This window comes from Strix uralensis, chromosome 26, assembly GCF_047716275.1.
Source record: "Strix uralensis isolate ZFMK-TIS-50842 chromosome 26, bStrUra1, whole genome shotgun sequence".
Taxonomy (NCBI): domain Eukaryota; kingdom Metazoa; phylum Chordata; class Aves; order Strigiformes; family Strigidae; genus Strix; species Strix uralensis.
This window is the reverse complement of record NC_133997.1, coordinates 8489217-8508811: the sequence shown is the minus strand read 5'-3', so window position 1 is coordinate 8508811 and position 19595 is coordinate 8489217. Positions and strand designations below refer to the sequence as shown.

Genomic DNA, 19595 nt, shown 5'->3' with positions numbered 1-19595 from the left:
AAGGGTACAAAGATTATTCTTATTACTTCCTCCGGTCCTCTGGGAAACTTTGTGTAACCCAAAGAAAAGGGCTGTCATACACAAAGTACTTGTTATTGCACTCCTCAAAACCAAAAATGAAGTGCTTTTAGGAAAATGGAGTAATGACAGATAAGGAGTAAGACAGATTCTTCATCCATCTGATATACATACACAGAGGAAAAAAAGGAGGAGGGAAAAAGAGATCGGTAGTGTGAGATCAGAAGAAAACTAACTGCAAAGAATGGTAAAAGAGGCTTGTTTGAAGTTCTCAGGTCTCCTGTCAGTTAAGTTTTTGAAACTGAAAGGAAACCTCTCCTCATTCTCCTCCCTCCCTTCTAGGTCAAAATGAAGGTTCTTTGAGCAAGAAGCAAAACAGAGCCCAAACACACAGAAGTATGACAAATCAATACAAAGGCTGAGGCCAGAGGGAAAGCATGAAAAGCATCAGAGGACAAAGGAAGTCAGGGAAAAGAATCAGGGGAAAAATGAAAAAGCAAATCAGATCAAATAAGATGGATAAAGTTTAATGTTAAAACTGGACATTTTGAGTCTATGCCTAGAATTGTTCTTGCTTAAAATATAAAGGAACATACTCCTGATTCTACTATCATTGAAATTCTCTGCAATAGCATAAGAAAAACCTTCCAGTGTTCCTGTACTCAGGGACATTTAATCTGTGTCTGTGAGTTTGTTGCTTGGCAAACAGATCATTTCCTGCCCAAGGAGCTGAGGTGGCGTACTCCCCTCAAACCTCTCTTCTTAAAGCAATAGCCACCAAAGGCTGTACCTGGTTTCAGAGAGACTCTGGAATAACAACACAATACATAAAGGCCATAAAACTCAACAGCTTCAGGGCTAGTTGAGCATGTGCCAATCAAAATATAGCTGGTATGCAAATATGACTGTAAGTTGATCATCTCACTCCATAAATAGTGGACAGCCCAGGGCCCGTTGAGCTCTCAGCACGGCAGCGGGCTGCACACCAGGATCTCCCCTTGAGTAGGGACGCCTCTCTCTCAAGGTTACTCCTCGAGGTTGAGAGAATTCTTATTGCACCAGGTGTACTCGGTAAGTGAATGGGGAATAAGCATGCTGAAACTTTGAAATCTTAGCAAAGTAATGTAAAAGATGGGAGTGCACACATACATAATTCTTTAGACATCAACTGCTGACCAAGTCTGGGACTAGGAGTGTGTAGGGAGCGGCGTTCGGAAGATCTCGCGATGTACGGAAGGAATAGCTGTAGCCCTCCCTTGTTACGAGGTAAGGTGATGGATAGGCTTGTAATGTTAGGGGCACACCCACGAAGGAGGTGCTTAGTGAAGGTATATAGGTAAGATAGACAGTTTAATAAACGGACATTTTGTATCCACCACATTGGTGTTTGTGCTGATGTCCCCGAGAAGGTTTTAACCTCCTGCACTATTAGCCCCTGCGACCTGAGTGCCACTGACATGTGGAGAGGCAGGTTTAATGAGGCAGAGCTAACTGCAACAGGAGTGGATCCAGCCGCACCTAGACTCCTCTCTGAGGAGGAGTCTTCTAAGGGTGTCCTTTCTGAACCTCATGACTCAACGGGAGGGTCTCCCTGACAGTTTTGTCCGACTCTGTCCTCAATGCACTAAATATCAAGTGAACCTTGCCACCAGATCTGGCTCGTTAAACCACTGTCGCATTTACCCTCAAACTTTGTTAAAGCGCTATTTTATGTCAGTCAGCGTATTGCCACTTCTCTCTTACAAGTGAATTCCATCACTCCATCCCTGACAAAAGGGCATAGTTGGCAGGATGACAAGTAGTATCACTGATTATTTACGGAGCCATGGAGTGAATGAGAGGCTCAGCTTCTCCGAAGAATGGGCTCCTGACAACTGGCATAATTGAGAAGCCACTCAAGAGCACCTAAAAGTAACTAGGGCCCACACAAAGGATGGAAAAGATAAAGGAGTTCTCTCACAGGGGCCACCCACCGCTGTAGCCCCTCCCCTGCTACCAAAACACACACACACAAACCCAACACACCAACCAATGCCGGGACACCCCGAGGACAGAGGTTGGCTCCGAACACGGGCACCGTGGAGCAAGGCCAGCGGATGCCTCGGCTGGGCGGGAGCTGGAGCGCCGGAGGCACAGGCAGAGACCGAGGGCATGGGCTCTGCACGGCCTGCAGGGAGCACGGGGGCTCTCCAGCTCTGCCTGCCCGCACGGGCCTTGCCTGCACACGTCTTTCTCCCGAGATGGACCAGGCACAGACGAACGTTGGGGGGAAACTGTCATCTTTTATTGCTCAGAAAAAGTCCATGGCCGTCGAGCGGCGGCTGGCAGCACCGTGTCCTCAGGGCAGCTGAGTGCCCGAGGTGCACGCACGCCCATGCGGCCATCCCTCGCGGGTTGCTCCCTCTGGACGCCACGCTGGCTCAGGGCCCCCTGCCATCTCCGGGGGACCACCTGGCGCTGGCAGCGGGGAGCTAATCCTCTTCCTGTGCTGTCGTGCAGGTACGGCAGCAGAAAGCCCTGCGCAGAGCCTTGAGCGCCCTCCTGAAGAGGGAGGGCCGTCGCCTTCGAGCCAGGGCATGCGGGAGGGCAGCGATGCCTGCGGGTGAAGAGAAGCTGCAGGGCAGGGCAGGCAACGGGCAAGCTCCCGCCTGCCCCCCGACACCCAGGGCTTCCCCCAGGGAGGGCTGGCCGGGACACGGCCAGTCCCTGTACTCACAGTGCCGCCGGCCTGAGTTGTGAACCAAGGGAGAAGCCGCTGCATCTCCTTTGTTGTGCGCTGTCGGGGCAAGGTGGGGTGTGCCAGCCTCTGCCGGAGGGTTTTGAGGCGATGCAGAAGGCACTACCATTGCCGCATTCACACTGTGTGCCAGGGTCCGCTCTTCCACCAGCTGCTGGCCAGGTCCCTGCACCACAGCCACAGCCTTGGCCTGGATTGTGTCCTGCACAGCTGTGTCATCGGCTGCAGGGCTGTGTGGGGCAGGCACCTGGCTCTCTGCCTCTGCTGCTGTGGCCCGCTTGCTGAGGACCAGAGAAGATGGTGCCCCCTCTTGTGCAGATGATGGAGAGGGTGCTGCTGGCAGCAGACACAGCCTGCGGCAGGTGCTGGCAGCTCCTGCTGGCCGAGCAGTGGGTGCGTGCCTGAGTGGCGCTGCATCCTTGGGGAGAGGTATCCAGCTTTTGTCAATTTACCAATAAGGAGAAGTAATTGTGTTTGATTTAACAGAAATATAGAATCATAAGCATTATTTAGTAAAAATTTTTGATTTGTTGTAGTTTATATTAGCAACCGGCTGCTACTTTAAAAATCCCCTATACAGCCCCATACCAAGGCCAAAGAGATTGGTCGTAATCATCTAGTAGAAACGTTTGGAACCTAGGTAACCAAAGACAAACTGATTTGTAAGTTGATTTATAATATATATACAGGACCAGGAGAATGCAAGTAGTTGTCAAAGTCTGGGATTAATGGGAACTGGGGGAAACAACCGTAACAGCTTACAAGTACCTGCCAAGGAAACTGAGTCCTTGGGAATTATGTTTGTGTATGAAACTGTGTCCTTGGGAATTGAATATGAGTAAGTTCTATATAAGATGTGTGATTTTAGTGCTTGGTGCGCGCTGTTGGTGAGAACACTCCCCTGCGCGTCCGGCCGTCAATAAAGAAGTGTCTGCTTATCTGCATCAAATTGGTGTTGATAAGTTCTTTATTGCAGATTTTCGGTAAGACAGCTTGGCCAAAGAGCTCTCTCCTCCCACGTCAGACAGATTTGGGCCAGTACCCTCTGCACACCAGACTGTCCATTAGCAAGAGAAGCCAAAGGAAGAGGGTGAGTGATTGCAGAAATTGCACATGCACCCCCATGTCGAGGTTGGAAGAGCTCCGACGTCTGGGCTGCCCTGCTGGGTCTTGCCCAGTGCTCAGCCCAGCAGGCGGCTGCTGATCCACTCCCAGAGCCGGTTGGGGAGAGCACTGGACCCCGTGTGGCCTTCGGGGAGACTCCCAGGAGCCCCGCATAGCGGCCGCCACCATGCCAACCATGCTGGCCCTGTAATCGAGGCAGCGTGCTGCTGCATCCTTGGGGAGAGTTATCCGGCTTGGCCCTCGAGGTCTCTCCTCCCGCATCAGCCTGCTGTGGGTGCTGGCAGCTCCTGCTGGCTGAGCAGTGGGTGCATGCCTGGGTGCTGCTGCATGCTTGGGGAGACGTATCCTGTTTGGCCTACGAGGTCTCTCCTCTTGCATCTGTCGGATGTTGAGTGCTGTCCCACATGGCAGACCTTCCATTTGCATGACAAGCCAAGGAGAGAAGCTGACTGACTGCGGCTCTTGTTGCTCCACCCCCGTGTGCCGGCCAGATGAGCTCCAATGTCTGGGCTGCCCTGCTAGACCCTGGCCAGTGCTCAGCCTTACAGGCGACTGCTGACACTCTCCCAGAGACGGTTGGGGAGAGCACTGGACCCCCTGTGGCCTTCGGGGAGACTCCCAGGAGCCCCGCATAGCGGCTGCCGCCGTGCCAACCATGCTGGCCCTGTAATCGAGGCAGTGTGCTGCTTCATCCTTGGGGAGAGTTCTCCGGCTTGGCCTACGAGGTCTCTCCTCCTGCATCTGTCGGATGTTGAGCACTGTCCCATGTGTCAGATTGTCCGTTTGCATGACAGGCCCAGAAGGTAAGCTGACTGACTGCGGCTCTTGTCCCTGCTCCTCCGTGCCCCGGCCAGAAGAGCTCCAATGTCTGGGCTGCCCTGCTAGACCCTGGCCAGTGCTCAGCCTTACAGGCGACTGCTGACACTCTCCCAGAGACGGTTGGGGAGAGCACTGGACCCCCTGTGGCCTTCGGGGAGACTCCCAGGAGCCCCGCATAGCGGCTGCCGCCGTGCCAACCATGCTGGCCCTGTAATCGAGGCAGTGTGCTGCTTCATCCTTGGGGAGAGTTCTCCGGCTTGGCCTACGAGGTCTCTCCTCCTGCATCTGTCGGATGTTGAGCACTGTTCCACGTGTCAGATTGTCCGTTTGCACGACAGGCCCAGAAGAGAAGCTGACTGACTGGGGCTCTTGTCCCTGCTCCTCCGTGCCCCGGCCAGAAGAGCTCCAATGTCTGGGCTGCCCTGCTAGACCCTGGCCAGTGCTCAGCCCAGCAGGCGACTGCTGACACTTTCCCAGGGCCGGTTGGGGAGAGCACTGGACCCCCTGTGGCCCTCGGGGAGACTCCCAGAAGCACCGCATAGCGGCCGCCACCGTGCCAACCATGCTGGCCCTGTAATCGAGGCAGCGTGCTGCTGGATCCTTGGGGAGCGTTATCCTGCTTGGCCCTCGAGGTCTCTTCTCCCGCATCAGCCTGCTGTGGGTGCTGGCAGCTCCTGCTGGCTGAGCAGTGGGTGCATGCCTGGGTGCTGCTGCATGCTTGGGGAGACATATGCAGCTCGGCCTACTAGGTCTCTCCTCCTGCATCTGTCGGATGTTGAGCACTGTCCCACGTGTCAGATTGTCCATTTGCATGACAAGCCAAGGAGAGAAGCTGACTGACTGCGGCTCTTGTTGCTCCACCCCTGTGTCCCGGTCAGAAGAGCTCCAATGTCTGGGCTGCCCTGCTAGACCCTGGCCAGTGCTCAGCCCAGCAGGCGACTGCTGACACTCTCCCAGAGCTGGTTGGGGAGAGCACTGGACCCCGTGTGGCCCTCGGGGAGACTCCCAGGAGCCCCGCATAGCGGCCGCCACCGTGCCAACCATGCTGGCCCTGTAATCGAGGCAGTTCCATGCTCTCCTGTTCCACCACCAGCCTCTCCTTTCCGCCCGGTCTCTCAGCTGCTGCTGCCTCTTCTCCTCTCCCGGCTGCTGGGAGAGGGGCTGGGATTGGCCGTTCGTCAGCTCACCCATGGGCATCTTTGGCATCCTCTGCCACAGACCTGCCAGGGGTTGCGCCCAGGGGAGATGTTGCCTCCTGAGGAAGCGTCTGCTCTCCTGGGAGTGGGCACCCCAGGGCTCTCGCTCCTTAAATACCCCCACGGTCACCGCACGGGGCCCGTGTCACAATGGTCTCCAGGGACGATGAGGTCCCCGCATCACAAAGCCCTGGCGGTGGCCATGGAGACGCCCACGCCCGTGGGCCTGCGCCTTGTCCCCAGGCATTGCTCCCACACAGGGCCCCTGGGCCCGGGCATGATTTAAGTTTGTTAAATGACTATTTTATATCTATAAACGTATTGCTACTTCTCTCTTACAAGTGAATCGCATCACTCAATCCATGACACGAGCTTGCTAAGAACACACAAGTAAGTTGATGGAGGTGATGGGAGCGACACAAGAACGTGTTTCATTTGAGACACTATTTCATGCATATGAGCCTGTCCACTCAGAAATACACTATTCAACCACTTTGAGTACACTAGCACTTGTAGCATGTAGTTTGGGCAATAATCCTTACTTCTTGTTCCTCACAGATATCTCTCCCAAGATGCTTATGCAGGAGACGTGGGCTAGAAAAGCCATTGATTCTCAGAATCCTCTCTCTTTTGCTTTCCGCCCAAACTGAAATAATTTTCTAATTTTCAGGAAGGAACGGAGGTTTGCAGAACTGCATGAAACTTTGAAACTTTGCTCTGCGGGTGAAGTTGTCAGCTGTTGTTTTGTTGCTGCAATATTCATTACATGGCATATGTTAAAAATTATGTGAATAAAATATTAGCTGTTAATTGTTAAATAGTTATATTTGTATAATGCATCATAAAGTCACGGTATCTCAACTTGGAAGTATGTTCTGTATAACAGCTAGTTTATTATACAAATTTTATTCCCCATTAACCCTTACAAAAAGCTTCAGCAGCCCTGTCTCCTGACATCCAACAATCCTCTATATAATCAGGGTGGCAGAACGAGTCCAACACTCAACTATCACTCATGTTACATACCCGAGAACAAACTTTTAATTAGTTGAGAAAGGTAAACATTGCTTTTGTCTTGGCATAAATCAAAGTTTTCATAAATTAAGGTCTATCCCTTCTCTTCCATGGAGAAAAGAGAGATCAGGTTTTTGAACAAAGTAATTTAATATTTGAGTTAACCCTTGCGACAAGCTGGACTGAAATCATAACCTGTTCTGCATTTCTTTTGAGCTGTAGCTGAATGCTAGCAGAAGGACAAAACTGTGGCACACAAAGACAACAGTAAGGAAAAGGCTAAGAAATCTTATTTGATCTAATCTCACAAATTCGCCTATTGCAGTAAAGGCTGGTGTCCGGTTTCAGGAAAGACAATATCATTAAAAAGAAGACTTGGGAAAGGGTCCGTCTTGAAGTCTGCATTTACCAGCAGCATTTCATTTTCTCTCCCTGCATGCTCCGAAACATGTATGTTTATAGCAGCTACCCACTATGTTTTTCAAGGAAAACATTCCTAAACGTGATGGACAGCATCGGTGTATGTACAAACACCTGGTATATGCCATTGGTCTCACTGTACTAATAGGTATTTCAACTTCAGCTTATCTGTAGCAGATGAAGGTGAAAGCAGAACTGGCACGGAGACCATGCCAACAAGATTTTCGTCTATTTGGATTTTCTGAGTAGGCAATGTTAGACAAATGTCTCAAAGTCGCACACGAACCAATAACACCACAAATTGTCTTTTTCAAGGTTCAGCGATTCAAAGAAAGGTGTAACGTAAACAGAGGAGATCCAATCAAAACATCCCAATTTTAGGTAATTCTATTTCCATCCTCACTCTTAGGCTTGTATTCTTTACATCCTGATTACCAAATCCCCTTGCATTTTGTAGCTCCTGAAGACTCCTGTTACCACTTCATTCCCCTGTTACTCATTACCCGTGACTGATCCAAATGGATTTGATACACAATTTACAGTTTGCACATAGGAGACAAGGTAAACCTGTAATTTTCAGTACTAGTACAACAGAAAATGAACAGCATGGCAACAGTGAGGAAAACGGAATTCTCTAATGGACTACAGAGGGATAACTGGCTATTCAAACACAACTTTCTGCTCATTTTTCAGAGAGTAAGTGGGTGAATGCAATGGGATCTACCTCCAATAAGAAGAAGCTCAACAAGTTGCGATTAAATAATGACATATTGAGAGCTAAGCGTACAACTTTCAGAGGCATGTTGGACCAGAGACTTACTACAGAACCACATGTCACCTATGTTCTGAGTTGCAGAATTAAGTGAAGATGTCGTACACGCTGTGAGTCTTCTGGATTCACTCATCTGAATTTGTGGTAACCCTACTGCCTTCCCAATCAATGTCGGACATGTTCAGGACAGTATTTTTCTTATTGACTGCAATACAATGTGGTGTGTTTTCTGCGTGAATATACAGCAAGGTGAAAGACCCACTACATTTACACCTGCCATGCTGTAGGTAGGATCTGCACTCCCACTATGCAGAATGGAAGGGAACTGATCTTTAGAAGTATGCAGATAGCAAAAAGTATGCCAGAGTTTGTTTCCATGGGCAGCCTCTTTCCCATCTAGAGCAGGGAAGGAAATGACTGCGTATGAAATAAAAAATGCCCTTAGTGACATGACACTTAAGGCAACTGCATAAGCACATAAGCACTGCTTATCTTTTAAGTAGAATATGAAATAATATTTTTCATTAATCTATTATCAGTATTTCAGTGAAAAATCTTTTAGCCTTTGACCCTATTATTTCATCAGGAATTCAGATATTCATACTCTCGCTCTCTTTGCAAACACATCCCTAAACATTTGTGATTCTCAATATTTTAGAGGTCTCTAACTCACAGCTTAAGCATACAAAACTAACTGCAAGACTTTTCAGTAAAACAGAGTGCAGTAACAGCCCAACAAAGACTGCAGTATCCCATCAGTTGTTCAGTGCTTCTGTAGCTAGGATCCCCCACAGAATGCAGGACTGCTGGCAAATAAAGAGGAAATACTGACAGAAACATTTCTGTCACAGTGAAATTTCACTGGAGCTAAAACATTTCTATTTCAAGAGCACATATGGAATGCTGTGCAAAAATGGAAGAAAGACACTGTAAAAGATAAAACAAAGCCTAGGCTGGGTGAAAGCCACGTTCAAGTTCCTTATTTAGAATGATTTAGAACGATACGGATGAAATACCCTGCTGTATCTCAGCCAAAGTATCCTATTCCAGATCTTTCTGAGTCAAGCATTAAATCTGCATCTCTCACATCCCCAGCCAGCCAGTACCCACAGCTCTCTTCAGCCAGCCACCACTTTCACAACAAAACGTTCAGTGCCGACGCGGAAGTTCCGGACACAACTTAGACGACCAATATGATCGAGTTGATGCCACTTTATTAAAGGCTACACAGCAATTTATGCTCTATCAGAAGCTTCACGCGCCGCTATCTTATTGCTAATAGGCTAAAGCTGCTTGTTCACGTGCCCTTTTGCCCCCTATGATTGGTCCCGGTGTGGTGTCCACGCGCTGCTCTCCCACCAGGTAGGCTCCCTGTTTTCGACATTCCAACATCTTTATCTCTTGGGCAGGAATGTAGTTTCTCAGGCCGTCTCGGCCTTGTTTACGTCCTTGAACACAGCTGCAGCTTGCTGTTACAGTGAGGCCCCTCGGTCTGGATGGCTCATGATATGCCCGTTATTTTCCATCCATTCCACAGTTCAGAAGCGTTTAGTGCTGTGGCAGGTGCATCCGCCCAGTGAAAACAGAGCTTCCTGGCTGCTGAAACGTGGCAGCTTCTGTCTGTCTTTGTTTTCAAGGTCTCACGGTAGCTGAGACCTTTGACCAATGGGAGCCGCTATTGACTACAGGTCCGATTCGGTCTGGGTATAAACGGAGTCCCCTGGGGGAGCCATTTTGAGCTCGTCCCCTGGAGCTGCACGCTGCGGTCAGGACTCTCCCCTTGGGTTCGGGACGCCGCCCAGGGAAACTCCTCGAGGTGCCTTGGGTCGGGACGCTGCCCTGAGCAGGTCCTCGAGGTTGAGAGCCCTCACTTTCTAGGTGAGTGATAGAGCGTTTTGGGTTGTCGTTAAACCCTAGGTAGTGAAGCTTTGTTTACGTTTGGGGTTGCCGTTAAACCCCTGGGGTGTGAGGCTTTGTTTTACGTTTCGGGTTCCCGTTAAACCCCAGGAAGTGAAGTTTGCGTTTGGGGTTGTCGTTAAACCCCTGGGGAGTGGGGCTTTCTAAAGTGTTTCGGGTTATTGTTAAACCCCAGCAAGTTATTCTGTTCTCCTCTTGCGGACGTTCGGATCTGTAATCTACGGAGAGCTGACTGGTGGTTTTATGAAAGAAATAAATCTATTTATTTTTTTAAATTGGTGGTGGGTTGCTTATTTGGAAGCCTCCGTAACAGATATATATTCTCAAATCAGTGGGATTTTTCTTAAATCAAGAAAAAAATGCAGGAATTCTGTCCCGATCCAATATCGGGGCGGGTTCTTAAACGATCCCAAGAGCGAGATTAAGACGCAAACGAGGTCAGATGCTGTATAACCTTGTAAACTTTATTTGCTATAACAATTAGTACTAGCGATAGGACAGAGAGGAAAAGAAGGGGAAAGTCAGAAACCCTAAGCAAGAAAGACGGTAGGTATGCAGCTAATTACCACCACCACCAGGGATCCAGCGATGTTCCGGTGGCTCGGACTCGGTGCGGGTGGTGGTGCTCCAAGCTCCGCCGAGGTCCTGGCCCCACGTAGCAGGTGTTGAAGAGGGGAGCCCCCTGGGAGGAGTACGCAGTCCTTTTATTGTCCCAGTCCCCTCGATCTTTTCCAAGGAGTCCGCCCATTTCGTGCCAGCCTGCACGTCTCACCCCGATCATGGGGCTCCTGGTCTCATGGTCCCCCATGCGCAGATGCCCAGGCGCTGGTCATGCTGGCTGGCGCATCTCCCACATCCAGATTTAGCTTCGGGCGGATGCTGTGGTTTTGTCTGGGACCCTTCGTCTCCTTCAGGGCGTACTCCTCCATGGCAACGGGGTGCTGGGGCCAGGAAATGGTGGTGGTGCTACAGCAATGTTGAGACAAAAGTCCAACACAGTTCCTTACACCACCCCGTGGCTCAACATTGCTGTCTTCGTGGTGGCGATAAAGATAACAGTACAGAGAGAGAGAGAAAGACCAGAAAAGTGCAAAATACAATAGCAAACACGATGTCCAGCAGATTTTCCTTCCATAAACATGTCTTTAACAATATCTTCAACAGGTATAAGCATTTTTACTAACAAACATATCATTAATGACAAATATAAACATTTTTAACTGACAAACATATAACCAATAACATCTTTTAACAGATATATCATGCTTACAACTAACCACTTTTATAAAGCCAAAGCGTCTTATGAACTAATTTTAAGGCTCCGAAGAATTGACAGAAAAACGTAATGGCAGTTTACATGACTGACATTTACAGGGACAAAAAAGGAGAATAAGCATAACAATTAGGATAGTGATCAAGAAAGCAAAGATTACAACGTGAATCAAAATCAAATCCGACACATCTTCCATCTTTGCCCGCGGTTTTAACCAAAAATACCACAAAACGTTTGAGTCTCTGGCCGTTCACACCGTCCGCTGCAGTTGGGATCAGCATGCGCAGCAGGAAAAAAAAATTCCTTTCCCTGCCCTCTTTTCCCACTGCGCATGCGTCATTAGGGCCTAGAAACTTCTTTCCCAAACTTAAAGGTAAATAAACAACACTATCCATAACAACATTAACAACATTCTAAATAAACTTATAAAAAGATAACAGTAACAGTATTGATTAACAGGTTTTTAACTAAACAAAGTTAAAGCGCTGTCTCAGCCAGGGCCGGGAAATGCGTCCTTGGTTCTATCCCAACCCGGACCGAGGAATGCGATCTTGGTTCCATTTCAAACTGGACCGAGGAATGAGCTCTCGGCTCCGTCTCAGACCGGACCGAGGAATGTGCCCTTGGTCCCGTCTTAGGGCGGACCGAGGGGTGTGCTCTCGGTCCTTGGCGGCGGGGAGGGGAAGGAGATGATTGTTTACATGAGACAGCGCAACTACAAGACGGTTTACATGGACACTTACCGGACGAAAACATACAAAATGCAAGAGTAAATACAGCAATAGCCAACAAAGTAAGAGCCAAAAAATCGAGTATTAAAAGGGCATACATTCTGATTGTTATCACAAGCTGCAACGCCAAAAAAAACGAATGGTGGTCGGACTTGCCTGAGCCGGGGACCTGCCAAAATGGATGCCCTCAGTCCAGAGCGCATGTGCTGTTTAGGCCTAAAAACATCTATCCTAAGATTAAGGTTTAAATGATTGATACAGCTACAGGTTTCGGTTGGCGAACGATACGAATTTGCTTTACACCATCAGGTGAGACAGTAGATACAAATTGCATATTAGAAACAACATGTTGAATTAGCTGAATAAAGCAAGGAATAATACACGGCACAAACATCAAGGCGGCAAATGCGCATATGAGAGAAAATAGAACCTGCTTTACCCATGGTGCTCCGGGTAGCCAAGACCATAAATCGCCGCTCCAGCCATTCCATGTTTGAACGGGGACATGAGCTAGTTTCCTAATGTCTGTGGTTAGTTGAAGGACTACTTCACCTACATCGGCTATTTCCAAACAACAATTAGAAACATTTAGTTTTCCACATACTCCACCTTCTTCAGCTAATAGGTAGTCTAAAACCATGCGATGTTGAAGGATTGCAGTGCGCATCTGTTGAGATTGTTGAGTTAAAAGATCTATAGCATTAGCAGTTTTATTAGTAATGATTTCTAAAACTGCTTGTAGTCGAATTATACGGTTCAAATTATAAATTGGTTCTCTTGCCCCTGATATCGGTTCATTGGGATTCCAAGTGGCAGGTCCATAGTGTTTAATAATTCTTTCAGGGGGCCACTCATTTTTCCCCCACTTTTGAGTTCCGCCTATTTTAAACTCAACAGATCGCTTATTGCGGTCAATCCTTTTGTTCCCTAGCTTATCATATAGTCTTATTCCTAACTGAGGACCATCTGCCTCTGGAAGGAGGAAAAACAGGGGTCGGATGATCCCTACATAGCAAATCCCTGACCAGTTTGCTGGTAGTTGTTTGTAGGCAGTATGTCCACATACCCAGTAATGGCCCTTTTTGGCTTTGGTACCTTTGGCAAATGGTCCCTCAGCAGTCCTTGGGGTTTGAAAATAAGTTGTGTTTTTATCTCCCAGAGGGCTAAAAACTTCATTTAGGTGATTGTTTATCCGAATGGTACAATACCATGACCCAGTGTCATTTTTCCATTCGCAAGTTCGATTAAAAAGGCGGTTTCCTTGTAATTTAGCATATTCGGTTTCATTTTTGTTTGACCAGAACCCTTTAAATCCTTTGCTGCGTCCTTGTTCATTGAGCCACAACCATATATAGATACCTCTATCGTTGTTAATCAATTTATGTGTGAGTGTCCATTGACACGTACTTTTCCCCACGTCAACTCCCCCCTCCTGAGTGCGATTTAAACAAAATTCACCCTTATTAGGGAACTGAATTGGCCATGTTCCACTATCATCCCATGTGGTATTTGCAAAGTCGCTATAGTTGCTTACAATTTGTGATGGGGAGAGTGGTATAGAAGCCCACGGCCAGCTTGATAATCCTAGAGGTCCTCCACAAACCCAACAGTGGCTCAGATTAAAGGTTTGACTTACAGTCTTCGCTAACAAAACAAATTTGTTATCCTCAAGGGGATCATGTGGGTTGGGTAAAGGTGGGGGGATTGGTTTCCCTTCAGCTTCATAGGTAATTCCCCAAAATAATGTAACAAAAATTAACATACACATCATAATCAAATTACATTAAAGTCTGCATCTGCTTCACTCTTTCTGTGGCTGCGTCCGTGCCGCTTGCTTCCTCCTAGAAGTGAAACAAAAACCAAATTCGCCTCTCGGGTTAGAAGGAGGGGACAATCCATCTCGTGTGAATCTTGTGGGCTTTCCCACAGGCATCTTTTGCCTTCCAGGTGTATTTGTTAAGGGGTGTGTCCAACACCAGTGGCACTTTGCCCACTGTGGGAAGTTCAACCAAAACAGGTTGTCCAGGAAAGTGAGATGGATTGCTAGGGTGATCAGGGCCATGTGGGGCCGGCATAATTGTGGGAGGTTTTGGACAGAATGCCGTGATCTTTGGGCATCCATTTACTCCCCAGCGACTGTTGACGCTGGTCACTGCATCCCACACTCGCTCAGCCCATCCTGGCTTATGCGGTTTGAGGAAGCGTTTTAGTAGACCATTTGTTCTTTCCACAATTCCATTTGCTTGTGGGTAATATGGAGTATGGAACACCCACGAAATTCCCTCCTGGGCTGCCCACTCTTGGACCACCTTGGCTGTGAAATGTGAGCCATTGTCTGATTGGATTGAGTGTGGCTTGGGGAAGATTCCAAACCATTCCTTCAGAGCTTTTATTGTGTTTTCTCCTGTTGCCTTGGCACATGCTCTAGCTTGCACTAGTCCGGATACTATCTCTACACCTACCAGTATATAATGTTTCCCTTCTGATTTCCGAAAGGGACCAATGTAATCAATCTGCCAGGCCTCCCATAGGCCTTTTCCCTCTCTTAAGTGCAGAGGGTCCTTCTCCAGGGGGTGTCTGTCCAGACGGACACGGCATTGCTCACAGGAAGATATACAAGTTTTACATTCCTCCCTGGTAACTGGCCACCCTCGGGCTTGTGCCTCGCAATAGAGGTCTTTAATTCCTGAATGTTTCCGCTTTACATGTAGCCATTCCAACAGGCTTTCCCAATCTTCTGCTATCTGGGAGCTTTGTAGGGGAGCCAGCCGGGCTAGTTCATCCACCTCAGCATTCCAGCGGCTTACTGGGGTGTCGTCCTGCTGATGAGATGCTACCCACGCTACTGCAAATTTCCCTTGCCTGGCAATGGTAAGGATATCCTGCCGTTTTTCCCTTTGCCATACAGGTATCCTGTTGACCTCCCATCCATTTTGTTCCCAGAATGGAAGCCATTCAGTGCAACCTTTGAATACAGCATAAGAGTCAGTATAGATATAGACAGAAGAAGCAGATTGAGCCTCGTGTTGGAAAACACTCCACACAGCAATTAGTTCTCCTACTTGTGCGCTACCTTCTCCTTCGGTAATGATCTGTTCCTTGGTGTCTACCTGAAGTGCCACAGCTCGATATTTCCAAATTTTTCCCTCTCTCTTTGACGAGGCATCCGTAAACCAGACATTTTGCAATTGTCCAGAGAACGGAGGAGCTACTTGTATTACTGGTAAAAGCTCGGGTGTTTCCTTATCTGGGTTTACCTCATCCTGTATATTTAGCATTTTTGTGGCTCCTTCAGTTACAGAAAAGATTTCACAGTAGTGCTCTATTTGTGCATACCATTTTCGCACGGAGGCTCTCTGGGCCACCCCGTCAGGGGGCGGTGTTCCTGCCAAAACTGCTTTGATCACTTTAAATGGGCCTCTGAGAACTAAAGGTTGTTGCCGGATGGTACGTTCGGCTTCTCTCAGAGCTAGGCTAACCACAAATAGGCCCTTTTCCCAAGTTGTGTACCTTTTTTCAGCATCTTTAAAGCTGCGAGAATAAAAACCAATGGGCCTAACTGGACCCTCTGGGCCCCTCTGCCACAAATGGATGGACAGTCCAGTCTTGGCGAAACCCCATTCAATTTGAACCGGATCTGTTGGATGAATTGGACCCAGGGCTTGGTAGGCAGCCGCTTCAAACACCAACAATTGTAAAGCCTCCTCGTGGACCTGAGTCCACTCCCACTGAGCCCTCTTTCTCAATAAGTCATACAAGGGCCTAGCAATAATTGAAAAATCAGGTATGTGTTTCCTCCAAAACACCAGTAATCCTAATGCATGCTGTAAGTCTTTCTTTGATTCTGGCATCTTGATCTGATCGAGGGAGGAAAGAGTATCCGGTGGGATACACGTCATACCCCCCTTCCACCAGATCCCTAAAAATTTTACCTCACTCGAAGGGGTCTGTATTTTCTCAGGTGGAATTGTCAACCCTATATTTTCTAGATGGGTAATGATATTCTTTTGAGTTTCTTCAACTTCTTCTACCTGGCTCCCTCCTATGAGAACATCATCTATGTATTGATAAATTTTTACTTCTGCTTTTCTGGGAATTGTTTCTAATTCTTGCGCTAGGGCATGGTGAGCTATTGTGGGGGAATGCTTGTATCCTTGAGGGAGTCGTGTAAAAGTATACTGTTGTCCCTCCCAGGTGAAGGCAAAACGATCCTGGTCCTCAGGTTGTAAAGGGACCATAAAAGACATATCTTTAACATCAATTGTTGCCATGACAGGGTGGGATTGTTCCTGAATGGTTGCTATCAATTCAGCAATGTTTGGTACGGCAGATGTGAGTGGACCAGTATTGGCATTGAGCCTCCTATAATCTATTGTCAATCTCCATTTGCCGTTTGGTTTTTGGACCGGCCATGCTGGAGAGTTGAAGGGAGAGTGAGTGGGGACCACAACCCCTTGTCTTTTCAAATCTTCCAGAACTGGTATAATTCCTTCCCTTGCTCCGAGAGGCAATGGGTAGGGTTTCACATTTGTCAGTTTGGAGGGGGGCAGGGTAGGTGCTGCTTGCAATAAACGCACTTCTATGTCCGATGTTTTGGCCAACTGCCTGATCTGGGATACACCAAAAGACCATGAGTTTCCCTGGGTGTCTCGCCACTGCCTACCTTTCAAAACATCTATACCTAAAAGATTCATCTGGAATGATCCTATGGCCACCATGGTGTTGACAGGGCTTTCTTCTCCTGGTAACCAAAGTGTCACTGGTGTCATAGGCACTGACTGTGTTTTTCCCAGGGCATTTAAGACAATTAGATTTCTAGATGGGATTGGGATTCCACACTGTTCTGCTTCGGCCCGCGTTAGCGCGGTGATTTGTGCCCCAGTATCAATTAGGAATGTTACCGATCTTTTTCTTGGTCCTACAGCAACAGTAATTAGTAAGTCTCCTTTTGTGTTGCAGGTGAGTTGTCTGACAAACATCCATCCTCCGCCTCCCCCCTCACCTTCGGGGGGCGGAGGGTCTAGTTTCCCGCCACCTTCTTCTCTCCGGTCAGTTCCTCCCCAAGGTCTATCAAAGGTGGGGCACTAGGGGCTGGTTTGGGAGTGACCCTTTGTCCTGACCAATTCTGCACAAGTTGTTCTAATTTTTTGGTCGGGAGTCCGTCCATCAAGTCACGGGGGACACCTTTCTGAAGCCCTAGTTGCCACAGTCCCTGTCGAGTTAGGGGCCTCTCTCTCCCAAAATTCTGAAGTCGGGGTGACCCCAAGCCTTGGCCCTTCCTCATGGGTGACTGTCGCTCACTAATTTGCTCTGCAGCCCGTACGACCCTGGTTTCAGTTCTTTGGGACGATCCACCAACAGGACCATATTTTCTCCCAAAGTTGATCAATTCCTGGGCTACCTCTCCCCATGTCCATACTTTCCTCCCTGGCCGTTGATGGTCAGGGGTTACTATCCCCTCCAAAGCAGCTGTCATTCTTTCTGCATTGGGGGTGTTTTGAATCTTCCCTTGCAACTGGATGCCCATGGGTTTCAGGGAGTCAGGGAGTCCTCGTATCAGGGGAGTCATCCTCTCTGGGTCCACAGGCATCATCATCGGGGAGCCTTGGTTAGGCTTGAGTTCCCGATCATACATCATCTGCAGACAGGCTGCCTTCTGCACACTTTCCACTAACTGATCCACTGTTCCTGTTATGGCAAGGGGATCCCCCCTCTCCAAGGGGTTCAGTCCTCCGGCCCAGTACGCAGCTCTCTGAGTCAATGACCATGGGGCTCGGCGGTCGCCGGTAGTTAAAAACACACCCGGACCCCAATATCCTTCTGCTTCTTTCTCTGACAATAAAATTCCATCCCCTCCTGACAACGACACTCTCCACACATACTCTGTCTCTGATTCTTTTGCAGTCCTTGCAAAATCCTTTTTCAGCTTTGCCAATTCAGTTGATGTAAATGGGATTTCTTTGGTGATAACCTGAGGACGGTTATCTCTATCGTCCTCGTACACATACTCTGTTTTAACCAGCGGATACATATGGGGGGGGCTTTCTACGGCTTCTTTTGCCTTTTGCAAATCCTCTTGCGGATAAATTTGCCGTATCCCCTTCTCCAGAAGCTTCACCTCCGCCTCCGCCAGTGTATCCGCCTCCGCCAAGAGTTGTTCCCTCAACTCATTCTTTAATATTATATTTTGCTCCCTTTCCTCCTCTAGTAATTCTTTGGTTTCTCTCAATTGGTTCTGCAGGGTCTGTACGGCCGTCTGCAGGGAGTCTATTACAATATCAGTTTGATACAACTTCTGCTTTTTCTCTTCCACCGCAGCTGCCAGACTCGCTCCTAACACTGCACAAATAAAACCTTTGCCCTTGCCAGACCTGACTTTTGCATCTTTCTGCAAAGCAACAATCCTATCAGTGACAGCCTGTAAGTTGTACCAATTCCCTCGGGCCCAATCCATTCCAGGTACCGAAGGTTTTGATTTATATTTCTCTAACAATTTAAACAAAGTTTCCTTCCCTATGTTGGGTACTTCCTCTTTTGAGGGGTTTTCTAAAACAAGGTTCATTTTTCTCCAAAGCAAAACAACAACTCCTCAGTTACAGAATATTACACAATGTCAAATTTCCCCTGTTCACTCTCAGGAGGCCAAATCTGAATTTAACACAAAAGCAATACAAAGGGGACTATCGTCCTGAGAGGGCCACACCTGGATATGCAAGTACCCCCTGTTCAGTCTCAGGAGGTCACACCTTACTGTAACACAAAGGGGGTTATTTCATCCTGAGAGGTTTACATCTAACACAGCAAGATAGTACAGCACTCTCGTCTCAAGGGATCCTGTCCGTGACGCCAATTAAAAATGTCCCGATCCAATATCGGGGCGGGTTCTTAAACGATCCCAAGAGCGAGATTAAGACGCAAACGAGGTCAGATGCTGTATAACCTTGTAAACTTTATTTGCTATAACAATTAGTACTAGCGATAGGACAGAGAGGAAAAGAAGGGGAAAGTCAGAAACCCTAAGCAAGAAAGACGGTAGGTATGCAGCTAATTACCACCACCACCAGGGATCCAGCGATGTTCCGGTGGCTCGGACTCGGTGCGGGTGGTGGTGCTCCAAGCTCCGCCGAGGTCCTGGCCCCACGTAGCAGGTGTTGAAGAGGGGAGCCCCCTGGGAGGAGTACGCAGTCCTTTTATTGTCCCAGTCCCCTCGATCTTTTCCAAGGAGTCCGCCCATTTCGTGCCAGCCTGCACGTCTCACCCCGATCATGGGGCTCCTGGTCTCATGGTCCCCCATGCGCAGATGCCCAGGCGCTGGTCATGCTGGCTGGCGCATCTCCCACATCCAGATTTAGCTTCGGGCGGATGCTGTGGTTTTGTCTGGGAGCCTTCGTCTCCTTCAGGGCATACTCCTCCATGGCAACGGGGTGCTGGGGCCAGGAAATGGTGGTGGTGCTACAGCAATGTTGAGACAAAAGTCCAACACAGTTCCTTACAAATTCAAACACTAGTATCTAGATCATAAGTAGACACTGAGTTACATAAGTATCAACAGCACAGTATTTTCTACTTCTTT

At 48.3% G+C, this 19595-nt stretch overlaps 1 protein-coding gene across 1 annotated transcript; it reads right to left on the bottom strand.

The window, feature by feature from the left end:
* Window positions 1–17042: 17042 nt before the first annotated feature.
* LOC141935104 (uncharacterized) lies at window positions 17043–19395 on the bottom strand. The gene has a single exon (XM_074851057.1). The coding sequence runs from the start codon at window positions 18582–18584 to the stop codon at window positions 17043–17045; it is 1542 nt and encodes a 513-aa protein (XP_074707158.1). The 5' UTR covers window positions 18585–19395.
* Between the last annotated feature and the right edge of the window lie 200 nt (window positions 19396–19595).